This window comes from Pagrus major, chromosome 1 (assembly GCF_040436345.1).
Source record: "Pagrus major chromosome 1, Pma_NU_1.0".
NCBI lineage: Eukaryota > Metazoa > Chordata > Actinopteri > Spariformes > Sparidae > Pagrus > Pagrus major.
This window is the reverse complement of record NC_133215.1, coordinates 37,601,836-37,615,554: the sequence shown is the minus strand read 5'-3', so window position 1 is coordinate 37,615,554 and position 13,719 is coordinate 37,601,836. Positions and strand designations below refer to the sequence as shown.

The following is a 13,719-nucleotide window of genomic DNA, read 5'->3' as shown; positions in this document are numbered from 1 at the left end:
TATTATAATAGCAACTTCTCACACCGATTGGCCATAGCATTCAAAGGACTAACAGGTGTAGATGGGGTTGAGTGAGTGAATAATGCTGATAATCTTGTTACATGTCAATACTGTGCTAGAAAAAACCTTTGTTCCTGGCATTCATATCTAGGCCACTTGACAAACATTACCCTCCTCACCATGGAGGGTTTGGCTATGACCTGTCATGGTTGTTTGTCACGTTCATAGAGATATTCCAGTGGTGTTTGGGAGGGTGTTGTGTGTCAAGTGGCCTAGATATGAATGCCAGGAACAAAGGCTCCCCCGTAAAGAAAGGCTTACCTGGAGTATGTCAAGTTAACTGACAGTAGCTTGCTGCTGGGAATCCAGAGTGTCGGATGGCCTTGGGTGTCATAGATGATCTTCAGCAAGAACTTTCTGTGGTCATCATAGATTTTTTCAGTTCGCAGTGTACGATCATAATCCACAGACAGCAAGTTCCTACCATTCACCTGAATGGGGTGGAGACACAAATATCCATTGAATTAATGAAACCTCGCCACCACAGCTTGGTTTTGAACTTGAGAATATATTTGTCATCTTTGACCAAATTACACAAATACTTTGAAAAAGGGGAGCGGACTTTGTTAATATACAAGTTCAGATATTTCTGTTCCTTTAATTTGTAAAAAAAAAAAAAAAGTTCTAAGAATGCTTCAAAATGAAAGATTAGCCACCTGGCTAAACAAACACTCAAACAATAAATAAGCCCAGGTGTTAAATTCTTGGCGGTTCAATTCAATATCTGCACCTCAGCCACAGGATCAAAACAAAGATCCAAGACAAATAAATCACTGTAGCATCACTTGCTTTCTAAATGATTTGCTATTTGTTCACACTCCAATTTACAGAGACAGATAACCCAGGTTCAGCACTTAACTCACCTTATGGGTCCTTGAGCAAGGGGAAATGCTAAGATTCAGCCAATCAATTGTTTTACAGACCCTTTTCATTTAAGAGAGAGTCTTGCTGGAAAATGTTCAAGCGTCATTTTTCCTCATCTCTTTATTCAGCCACTCATTTATTTGTAAATTAGCACTAGTTGAATGCAGTGAGGTGAATAAAGGTGAATAAAAACAAGACCATTGCGATAACAGCCAAAAGCCATGCAATGTGTGGCACATCATATCAGGAGAAACAAATCAATTTGCAGATTGGCATGGCCTGTCGTGTTCATATTGACCCAAGCAAACGATTACTTGTATTAAACTTAAGGTAAGCAGGACTTTGATAGTCCTGTCTTCCCCTTTCCATAGATTACTCAAGCTAGACTAGACGTATCTAACAACCTAGTATAGAGTGAATCTACTGGAAATACTGTATGTCTGCGGTGTATACACAACTACAGATTTGGTCATCAACCCAATCTCAAGGCAATTTCAGCACATTATCCTGGATCCTGTAGTAACATAAGACATAAGAGAGCTGTCCTTTTTGCGGCTAGGTCCGCGAATTTAGACAGACCATGGCATATTGGGAGTCTGTTTTGGTCCGCCAATATGACGCCTCGGAGGGTACACTTTTTGCCGCCTCCATTGCTATGTAAATCCAAGGCGTCGATGTGCCGGCAATTGTGTGACATGGGCGGAGGTGTCGATGACGTGCACTGCTGTGCGACCCACAGCCGGGAGTTTTAAAAGCAGGAAACAGCTGATCACAGCAGTCAGTTCATCACTTCATCCGCGGACGTCAAGATGAGAAACTGGAAAGCCGCTGAGATCCGGGAGATGCTAACCATCACAGCCGAGAGAATCGTCAATAACCAGATCACTCGTCACTGTTCACGCCCAACTTCGTGCTTCACGTCACGTCACATGTTTACGCCTACCCCAGTGGCGGCATTTTTGCAAAGGAGGAATATTACACCTCCGTTTCACATGGACAAGGCGGCAGATTGCAGCCTTTACCTGGCTGCAAATGTGGCGCATTTTCTAACAAAAAGGGGCTATAGTTTGATTAACTTTCTCTTTGGATTTCAGATTTTTTTTTTAATTATACTGTCCCCTACAATCTCACGTGTGTGTGTACTTGCACTTCCATCTTTGTGAGAAGCAATGTAAGTAACTGACCTTCAGAGTTAGGACATTTTCAAAAAAATAAGGTCACACTTCCCAGGTTTTAAACAAATGTTCAGTTTAAGGGCTAATACTTGCATTTATGGTTATAGCTGGAACTGGAATTAAAAGGTAGGCCAGTGTGTGTGTGTGTGTGTGTGCATGTGCTGGCGCTGAGTGTGTGTGTGTGTGTGTGTGTGTGTGTGTGTGTGTGTGGAGAGGGTTATTGTTGTATTCGATCCTTTAATATTATTCATAAAATTTAGATCAATAAAGTTAAGAACACTAACGCCCTCTACAGGAAGGGACAGAGTCGTCTCTATTTTCTGAGACGGCTGAGGTCCTTCAACATCTGCCAGACTATGCTCAGGATGTTTTATGAGTCTGTGGTGGCCAGTGTTATACTCCATGCTGTTGTGTGCTGGGGCAGCAGGCTGAGGGCAGCAGATGCCAAAAGACTGAACAGACTGATCCACAAGGCCAGTGACATTGTGGGGGTGGAGCTGGACTCTCTGACGGTGGTGTCAGAGAGGAGGATGCTGTCCAAGTTACACGTCATCTTGGACAATGGCTCCCATCCACTTCATGACGTGGTGGTCAGCCACAGGAGTACATTCAGCACTAGACTGATCCCACCAAGATGCACCACAGAGTGCCACAGGAAATCATTCCTGCCTGTGGCCATCAAACTGTTCAATTCCTCGCTCTGTCAGACACAAAGTTTTCAACTTTGGCATTATAGCTCTGTGAATATGTATATTTATTTTAGTGGAGTGTACATTTCTTGTATTTTTGTTTTGTTTTTGTTGTTCTTGTTAATATATAGATATTATTATTATTATTATTATTACTATTATTATTTCTTCATATTCTGAACTTTGAATGGGAGCAGCTGTAACATAAACAATTTCCCCTCAGAGGAAATAAAGTATTTCTGATTCTGATTCTGATTCTCATTTAACTGATTCTAAATAAAAAGATTTATTGCTTTGATCTGAAATAACCCCATATGCATCAGCAACGGTTTAAATTGGCATCTTGTTGCTGCTGCAGGGCAGCTGGACTGTCTTGTGTTGGTGAAGACAAATTCATATGAATCATAAACATGAGGCTTGCATTAGAGGTCGACGATTATGAAACTGATATTTGGGACCAATATTCATTTCCAGTAAAAATTATTACTGTAAAAACAAGCAGTGATGGAATAAACCTACATACAATTTACTCAAGTACTGTTTGTTAGTACAATTTCAGGTACTTTACTTGAGTATTTCCATCTTCTGCTACTTTATACTCCCTCTCCAACTACATTTATTTGATACATGTAGTTACTAGTTACTTTACAGATTCAGATTATTCAGTGTTTATAGGCTATTAATTGTGATGTGTTACCAATTAGATAGTGTTGTGGGCGGGACAATTTGTGAGAGGATGCTGCATCAGAGTTACACATTTGACGTCACATCTGACAAAAAAATCATCAATACCAATAAACAGAAAATATTGTACCCGCTAATCAGCCAGGGCCGATAATCGGTCTACCCCTAGCTTGCATACATAGTATACACGCTGTATTTATGGTCACCTTAGCACAAACATTTACAAAACACATCTACATGCAACTTTCCAGCTGACAATATTAAACTCCCCATTACCTCTAGTGGACATGCAGTTACATTCATTAGGGTTTACTGACCCATGCTGAGAATGGCACCACTGTGTAGATCAAACGCTCCAGAGCTCACATGACTTCACAATTTTCACCTATTAGGTTGGGCTAGTTAGAGAGCACTTCATGTAATATTCAAGCACTACAGACAAATCACGGCCCCTTACTTCTATTCTTATAGCTTGTAAGAACAACAGACACAATGCCATAATAGACAAAAACAGACACGCTTCTGTAACAGACATTGTCCTGCTCACAAAGGGGGACAAAATGATACGAGTCACATGACTCAGTAGTTTGTGAGTATTGTTACCTTATAGAAAAAAGTGCTGGATTTACATATGATGGCCAGCTGGGACCACTCTGTGTGCTGTCTGTGTGGGTCTCTCTTTCCAACAGTCCAAGAACATGCAGATTGATTTGCAGCTCTGAATCCACTGTAGGTGCAGATGTGTTAGTCCGTACAGTATGTGTGCCCTGTGATACACTGGTCACCGGTCAAGATTCTCAAAGAAATCTGTGATTCATGAAATTGATCCCTATCCATTGGATCACATGGACAGAGCCAAATAAATTTTTAATGTAAGAACATCAGTCTAACCGTATTTACGTAAGTTTACAAATAATGTTGTTGTTTGTAGGTCACTTGTCATTATTGAAGCTTTCTAGTGTTCTCTGTATATGGAATGTTTCAGCTGGACAGCACTCACCCTGAGCTTCCTCCCGAAGACTATTACTTTTCCCCGTGTCTGTTCCTTCCTGAACCTCCACTCCACCAGGTTTTGGCCATTCTCTCCTGGAAGTGTCATGTTGCGTCGGGCTATAGTTGGGTTAGCAGCACCTACAAAAGGATATGAATTAAGATGTGAATACCAAACATATTTTAAAGTGAAAACGTCTAAAACAAAATACACAAGGCCAAAAAAGCAGTAAACTAATACGTGCTGTTCATACACACATTACATCTGCTGTGTGTGTGAATGTTCAGCCCGTTGCCAGAATGAAATGTTGGCAGTTTATGTTTCTGCAAACCGTGGATATGTGGAATTTGTACCGTATCCCTTACCTTACATACATATTGACATTTCTACAGCACATGTCGTACGATGTTCAGCTGGGTATTTTAAGTCAAAACATGAACTTTTCTAACCTTCACCAACTGTTTTTTATGCTAAGCCCTAACTAGATCATAAGCACAAAGTTGTCATAACATAAAATTCAATGTTTGATTAAACAAAATGGGAAGTTTCAACTTATTTGTGGTTTGCAGAAATGTATATTGCCAACATTTATTCTGGCTACTGCTGCATTTTTTTCTAATTGTTTCTCACTTCACTGCAATATCCTTGCTACCTTGTGCAATGCATGTGGTATCTGATATCTGTCACTTTTCATTGTTACATTTAGTTTCATCTCAATCAATCTGCAGAGACTTGACACTTGCTTTAGTTGGTCATCACTTCAATATCTATTGTTGTGAAAGATATAATGTTGCAGTGTTGTAGTTCCACTGCAAATGCAGGCTTGTAAATCTGAAAAGTCTGCACTATATTACCATGCAATAAAAACAAAATGTTGCTATAAAAAAGGAGACATGTTTATAATGACAGATCACCGACAGCATATCTAGCATATTTCAAATCTGCAGAAGCTGTTTTTATACATTGTACTATGATGAATGCACATCAGGGGCTAGAAAGAAAGTCACATCTTTGAGTCTCAAACACGACTGTGGTACACTGGAAACAAATTAAAGTATAGATCATTTACAGTGCACTAACATTTTTGAAAATGTGAAAAAAAAATAAAAATAGTATGGCTTGAAAGATGACCAGATCACAGGCATTAAAATGCAATATTTTGTGATATCATGGTGATATTTTCTGATAATCTCATTGAAGATCCAATCATAATTTGTCAAACCAAACTGTGAGATAAAAACACTGAATGGTTACATCTGTGTTGCAGTACAGCGACTGAAAACCTGACACTGATAACCTGTAATGTTCAAAGGGACTGGAGCACACTGATAAATGTGTAAATCTGTAAAGTCATGTGCTCAAGTCCCTTTTTCGTTTGAAAGTTTGCTGTCTACGAGCTGAGAAGCACCTGATTCAGCTGCATTTTACTGGAAGATGCATGGAGAACCTTGTTTCTAACAACCCATTATGAACCTTTCAAAACAATACAAGCCCGTCAGATGGTGTTCACCTGCAGAAAGTTGGATTGGCATCACAGAGAAAAAGGCCTCTGATACAGCATGCAACATGCTGAAACTCATTTACATGGAAATCTGGTACTGAGCACTCCGAGCAATTTATAACTCGTACGCACTCACCATGTATACCAGTCTACCAGTGTAAACAGACTAAGTCAGACGGCAATAACAGATTTGTTTTCATTTCAACGTGTCTGTAACAGAATTATTTTGATATAAAAGCTCTGATTAGTCCACATTTTACATACAGCGTAATGTACTCAAGACTGCATACCTGCTAGTATATGGGGCTCTGTCTGGTAGTGTGTGTCCATCCCATTTGCATAGATTACCCTCAGTGAATGGTCATTACCCACCTGGTAGCTGTTACGAAGCTGGTCTAAATAAGACAGAAAGACAACTTTTATGAACAAACAATATTTCACATTGATTGTGTTTTCAATGCAGCAAATGTCAAAGCTTCTATTGAAAAACACTGTATCAATACTTATTAATACCAAACTGAGGGTGAAGGATAGAAAAAAAGACAAAGAGAGGAGAGCAAGAAAGTGCAAGAGAGGGAGGGACAAAGAGGGCTAAATGTATGAAGAGAAAACGAGTACAATCAATTTATGTGGACAGTGTTTGAACCTGCTAATGTTATTAACACCCCCTCGCCTTTTTTAATTAGGTTTCCCTTGACCTCTCGCAGGACTAATGGCTGTATATGTGTAAGTGTGAAGGACACAGAAGCTCTCTCGGCTACAGACATTTTTACTTCTTCGTCCTTGCTTCCAATATACCATAAGGTAAATGATTCCTGTTTGACTGATTTGTCTTTTTTAACAACTACTCAAAGTATCTGAAAAGAAAACTTTTGCCATAACCAAAGTATGCCTTTCGAGGTTTTAAATTTAGTGGGTGTATCAGTGAGTATCAGTATCACTGTATTGATACAGTGATACTGATACTTCTCTGCTGGAAAGTATTGATACAGTGTTCCTCCTCCCGGTTGGTAGGGGTAGGGGTAGGGGTAGGAGGTGGAGGAGGAGGAGGAGGAGGAGGAGAAGAAGAAGAAGAAGAAGAAGAAGAAGAAGAAGAAGAAGAAGAAGAAGAAGAAGAAGAAGAAGAAGAAGAAGAAGACAATCTGATAAAGGATGGATGATCATACTTTTTTTTTAACAAGAAAAATCACAGAGGCATGAAGAAATGAAAAGACACTAAACAAGGTCGGGACAAGCGACAGCATAAAACAAGAATAAACATTGGAGTTGCTTTTCCCAGATGGAAATCTCTGATGCTAGAGAAATGTTTGCAGAGCGATGCTGAAGTGTCATGCTTTCTGCAGGACAGGTAAGAGTAACGTTAAAGATTACAACTGACTGTAATATATACTTCCACCCGCTGCTAATGGTACAAAACCTAGATAATGTACAATGTTTAGTCTCAGTGTTTAGTTTCACTGAAAAGAAATGGCTCTATGTATAACGTTAAATGTTAGCACACTGTAGCCTCAGTTTGTGCCTCTCAGAGAGCTGGTGGTGAGGTAGCATTGGCAAGATTTATTTAGATTTATCCTTGTCTGTTGCAGGGAGACAACACATGGAGCAATACCTAAAAAGATATTTAGAGCTGTGTGCCGAAGACAGTCAAACTAATGACTTAGTGTGACAGATAAACTGAGGAGAAGTCTGCTCATCACCCAGTTAATAAATTCTATGAATATTTTTCACGGTGTTCCATAATTTCTTTGTATGATCCTAACTATTTTTTAGTTATAACCTATAGTTTTATAGAATAAATAACTAAATACCTCTTCACCTCATCACTTGAATTAAAAAAATAAATACTTGACGTTGTTGTGAATGAGTCCATATTGAGAAAATGAGTTTTGGGCCACTGGAGCTTCTGGAGCTTCGCCAACGTCTTTGGAAAGGGAGGGGTGAGCAAGGAAGGGTTTCAATCAAGAACCTCTCTGCTAGATGCCGCTAAATACTCCATATATTACATTCTGCTGTAACATAAACGATTTCCCCTCGGGGATAATAAAGTATTTCTGATCCTGATTCTGATTCTGATTTAACTGATACTTGATGTGATGAAAGGGGTTAAGACTACAGGATTGTTTTGTTTTTTGTGTTCTACATCTCTCTGTATGTTTTTTCTTCCTTTTCTTCTTTCCTCTTGTATTAAATTTATGTAGACGCTCTGGGTGTGTACCTTAGACTTTATGTAATAATAATAATAATAATTTTTGAAAAAATAAACAGAAAAGCACTTTGACAGAGGAAAAGAGAGAGAAAAGGAGAGAGTGAGAGGCTTTTAGTTGTTGGCGACACCTACACTGAATAAAAGGCTGCAGACAGACATGGATCTGGACTTGCTTCTCCTGTATAGTAAGTTATACTGGCTAGCTGGCTTTCCAAGATTTATGTCTTTTGTTGTTGCACTTGCTTGATGTTTGACTGTGTTAGCCAAGTTGTCTAATGACTAGTTTTCCCTATTGCCCACTGCCCACTTCAACAGAGGTTCAGAGGTTGGCATGTTACAACCAAATGTTATCATAATAAAGCCTGGTGTGCTGTTACTGTTCTGAGCTGTGAGCGACGCTTGTGCAAATCTTGATGCCTGAGCATGTATGTTTACTTCAAGACACAGGTTTTCAAGACACAACATTGTTATAACGTGCTGAGTTTTGTTTGTAGTTAGCATGGTCATAGCCAGCTATGAGGTCCAGACCTTGGTGTTTATTTCCTAAGAAAATAATAATAATAATAAAATAAATAATATTTTTTTAATAGGCCTATATAAAATTAGAATAATTAGAATAAAATTAGCCCTATATAACTGTATAACCAGGAGTTAAATATCTGGTCAGTGAGTAAGTGTGGCAGCTCTACTTCTACCATATTCTACGCCACTCCTCCACATGACTGTTCAAAGCAGCATAATGGCAGAAGCTGCAGCAAGAGGATGGCTTTCAAATTGCACTGACCACTAATACTTACAGAAGGCTGCAGCTCTGTCGACAGAGTCAACAGAACACCGGGCTGACAGAGAGCAGTAAGTGTGTCTGTTGTGTTAAAACTTCTAAGTTTAATTTATACACGACATACTAGCTTCAAAACTTCTAATACTGCTTATCTGTCGCAATGTAGCGATATATTCAAGCTAATGTGTGCATTTAATTAGTCAGCTCATTGGTGCAGCCTGATAAAGAGATAAGCAGAGAGCAAATTATCCACATGAAACAAAGACAAACTAGTGATGTAATGTTTCAGCAACAGAAGGTCTTGTGAAGACATGAAGTCAGATGAGTCATCTGATATGAGACATTTTCAGAAAGATAACAGACTGATGTGGCCACTTCTCTAATCTGCTGTGTGTGTATGTGATTGGACAGTGCAGATGTGGGGGGTCATACCTGTACTGGATTATCAAAATTTAAAGACACTGTAACATGTTGATTCTCTTTATATTTACTTTGTGGCATAACAGACATGGTCTTTTCTGCTCATACACACAATCTGCTCATTTATTATCCAGATCATAATATAATATAGGAAACAAGCAAACAAAATCATTTTAACTCAATAGAGTATCATAATAATGTTTAAACTTTTTGTTCCTACTTGAGACATACAAACTGTGAATATTGTCCTGGTGTATATGTGGCATTTGATCTAATCGATGACGATTTATCATATCATCATAAATAAATACAGACGTCTGTTCAGCTCTTCACCTTTACCCAAAGAAGACATTAAATAAAAGACGGTAGTGTGCTGGTGTTTTTTCTTTTTTATTTCTTAAGTCTTTTTATTTCCTTTACTTTCCTACTCTACTTTAAGTAGTATTTTTGATCACTACCTTTACTTCTACTTGAGTAGACCTACTTGTCTTTTCAAAGTAACAGTACTAATACTTGAGTACAGTTTTTGGCTACTTGACCCGCCTCTTCCTCCACTGTCGCTGCACATTAACATGTAGCTTGCTATGAAACAAATCACTGCCGGCCACTTGAGGCCTAGTTTCAACTGGCTAATTAATTCAGATTTAACAAGGGCATCAGTGCTAAACTATTGTTTTCCCCAGCAATGAGGATGGGGAAACTGTAGGTTGTTTACCTTTAAATCTATTATCTGAGGGGATGAATTGACAGAAAAAATCCATAACTCACTTCCTCATCTTGGATCTAGTCTTAAAAGGTTTAAATGAAGATATGAAACTTTAAATGCACTTAACAACTTTTATGATCAACTTAAATACAAGCTGCTGGTGTGATGTACTTGAATGTCTGACACAATCCACAGAGCATCAAATTAGATTAAAGAAAATGCTTTTCAAAATAAAAGTGAAAATGGCTTCGATTGTGAAATAGTCACAGGACGTTTTAAGTGATGGTCACTGGCAGTAGCTTATGTAAGTTGTTGGTTTTTCTGTTGTTTTGATTTTTCCAGTTGCACTTTCTAGGAAAGAGCTGCAAGCACACAATTGTTGATTAAAGAGGTAAAATGCAGCACACAACTTGAACAAATGATTTACATATTTACTTTATCAACAAGTCCTCATAAGCACTCAGGTTTGGAAACTTGACATAGATCAAAATCTCAAGCTTAAAAAAATGCAAAGCTGTGTAAATGTCTTTATTTTTCCCTTTCCTTTTGTTAGTTAGTAGTTAATGGTTAAGGATTAGAAAAAAAGGACACATATTGGGAATTCCCTCCCAGTATACATACTCAGGTAATTGGTGTCCTGACCGTGATACCAAAACAAACATACAGCAGTGATGTTACTGGCTTGTAACAATACAACTACATGTCTGAATGTGCATGTTTAAATAAAATTTGTATTTTGTTTTCAACACTGACATTTACAAGCTGCAGAACGACTGCTATTTTCAGCTTAATTTGTCCTCTAAAACAAGCTAATTTCCACCTCAATCACAGCACACAGTCACACACACAAACACCTTACCCTGCACCAAAGTGTAGAAGGAGTCTATTGATGACAAGTTGGTTGTTATGGAAACATCCTCATCCCTTCCTGACGTCTCAATGTCCACAGCAACAGCCCCTGACGACATGTCACCGTGGAGATTGGTCACTACGCCGGTGGGGAAGGTCACATTAGTCAGACGACCCTCGCTGTCATAACTAAAAGGACAGGATGCAGGGAGGAGGAATAAAGGCACATTAGTTGCCATTTCTCTAATTTACATACACACAACTGAATGTGCTACAGTTAGGCTGGCTAAAGGAATAGCCATTTTAGAGGAAGTGGAATTTGAACTGGATCAACCTTGCAGGAGATAGAGCCAGAAATTAATAATTTTAATTAGAAGAATTCAGCTACTAAGTCATTTAAGTAGGTTTTCAATTATTTGAAGTTGTCAAAATGCCACTGGTCTTCCAAAAAGCTATGTCCAGGCATAAACTTAAAGATTAGAATGGAGAAATTTAGGAGCGTTTGTTACAATTCTGTCAGTTCAGGTTGACACCCGTCTGATGTTGCCCACTAGCTGCTCCTCTGTCAGATGTGTTGGACATTATTTTATCAATTCAATAAACCATTAAGAGCCTATAGAGCTTAAAAAACGTGGTTAATATACTTAAAAAAAAATACTTAAAATCCAACTGTCCATCTGTCAATCTGCACATAGCAGTACAAGATATGTACTCGAATATAAACACAGTAATGCTGCTCACTCATAAAAAGTAGTCCAGCCTATCTGGATGCTCTTGGTAGCCAGCAAGCCGCTGTTGCCATGGTAACTAAACAAGATCAGTTCCTGACCCTGAGCTGTGAGAGTCTTCAGACCTCCGTTAGTCCCGATGGTCAGCCAGATGACCTATACACAAGCATAAACAGTTTGAAGTAAGGTAGGTAAGGAATACCATTTCAATAACAGATAATCAGTTCATTGGCTTATCTACATACAGTAGGTGTTGAGTTCTACTGTATTAGTGTTTTTTAAAACAAATATATTTCAAGTTTTAATCTTTGAGTGTCTGGATAATAATAACCATGATATTTTAAGAGATGGATGTCTATGTTACTATGGAAATCTAATTGTAACTGTTGTAAGCCTAGTATACTGTATGTTTAGTTTATTTTGACAAATACTCTCAACTATCTGCACATGAAAGTTGACCTCTGCAGCACGGCAAAAAAGACTTGCTCATCTCACCTGATTGTCAGGGGCAACCACGCGTACAGGCAACCTGTTGGTATCTCTACGGATACGGAGGGTGTTGCCACTGCTGTCTGTCACTGCGGTTACATCCTCCTCATTGCTGAGAGAGACAGAATTAAGAGAGGAAAATGACAAGAAGGTTAAGTATTGCAATGTGTTGCAACTGCAGTCATCTTCAACTATGATACGTTTTTTTCAAAGCACATATGTGTGCACACACACCAACCTGTAGCTGAAGTTGTATTTGTAGTCTCCAGTAACAAGAGACATGGTGAACTGATGTGTCCCATTTGCATCAAACACATAGAGCTCTTGAGAGGCTGGAGAAGCCACTTCATAGGAGCTTGGACCTGAAGACAGAGAGCCTGAAGACACAGACAAGCAGACAGTCAGTCGGAGAGACTTGTGATTTCTTTAGTTACTTTGTTTTCTATTATTATATTTTTTTTCATCAAGCACATCTTTCCAAGACCCATCACAATGAACCATGCTTCAGAATACAGTGTATGCAGGTTTTTCTTCACATTTTTGATCACTGTCTTTAATGAGTATGGACATTTTTTTTTGGCTGCTTGAGTACTGCAGCAATCAGAGCCAAAGGCTTCTTTGAGTCTATGCACAGTCTAGTCTGTAAGTATACTGCTGTAGTAGCTGTTAACCCTTTGAAGCCTGCAGACCTTACAGTGAGTACACGTTGTCAGCGCATGCTGTGTGATGAATCAGATCTCTTTAATACATGCTGCATGGAGAGAAGACCCGAAGTGTTCTCTGCAGTCTTCCAAATGTAAAAGTACGACAGTTGGTTGTTACTTCTTCCCAAAACAATAACCCCCTGATGTTTGGTTGATCATGTCTTTCCCAGGGCAGTGACCCTTTGATGTTTTATTAGAATGTAAATGTCATCTTACCTATTTTCCTGTAACAACTCAGACAGAGAATTGCCCCTCACGTGACTTTTTGACCCTTACACCTAAGGAGGATTATCCCCTCCTCCTCTCACATCCTGATATGTTTTCTATAGTACATTGATTACTGAATGGAAAACTATTACATTTCTCACACCAGCCAGACCAACATCACCGCAAGCGATGCAGCTAACTCAGGTTACTCTATCCAGCCTTCTTTTGGTCTTTTGGCTCATGTTCGTTCGCAGAAAAATAAAAAAAGGATGAAATAAGTCTCAGGCTCACTCAGCAACTGGAAATCAGAGACTGATGTGCCCACATCTTTACAGACCTGGCTCCATATCAAGCTATTGCATTGGACAGCTATTGCATTGTCCAGAGCTGACAAAAACACGAGACTCTGGTAAGAGGAAGAGGGGTGGACTCTGTGTTGATGTTAATGATACTTGGTGCTCAAACGCAGTCAGTCAGTGATGGTAAAATGGTAAATGAACTGTACTTAGCAAACACTCAAAGCGCTTTACAACCCAAGTCGGCATTCACCCACTGGTGGCAGAGGCTGCCATGCAAGACATTATAGCAATTTGTACACACTCACACACACTGATGGAGCAATTTGGCCCAAGGTTACTTTGACATGTAGACTGCAGGGGCCGGGA

The 13,719-nt window shown here is 39.1% G+C and overlaps 1 protein-coding gene across 1 annotated transcript in view; it reads right to left on the bottom strand.

The window, feature by feature from the left end:
* The window catches only part of LOC141005578 (teneurin-3-like), a 322,641-nt gene that overhangs the window by 43,499 nt on the left and 265,423 nt on the right, over positions 1–13,719 (bottom strand). The window contains exons 32-38 of the mRNA XM_073477461.1: positions 12,382–12,520; positions 12,150–12,255; positions 11,668–11,810; positions 10,937–11,115; positions 6,255–6,359; positions 4,473–4,603; positions 322–491 (exon numbers count right to left, since the gene is read on the bottom strand). Coding sequence (XP_073333562.1) covers positions 322–491; positions 4,473–4,603; positions 6,255–6,359; positions 10,937–11,115; positions 11,668–11,810; positions 12,150–12,255; positions 12,382–12,520 — 973 coding nt within the window. The remainder of the gene's footprint in view (positions 1–321; positions 492–4,472; positions 4,604–6,254; positions 6,360–10,936; positions 11,116–11,667; positions 11,811–12,149; positions 12,256–12,381; positions 12,521–13,719) is intronic.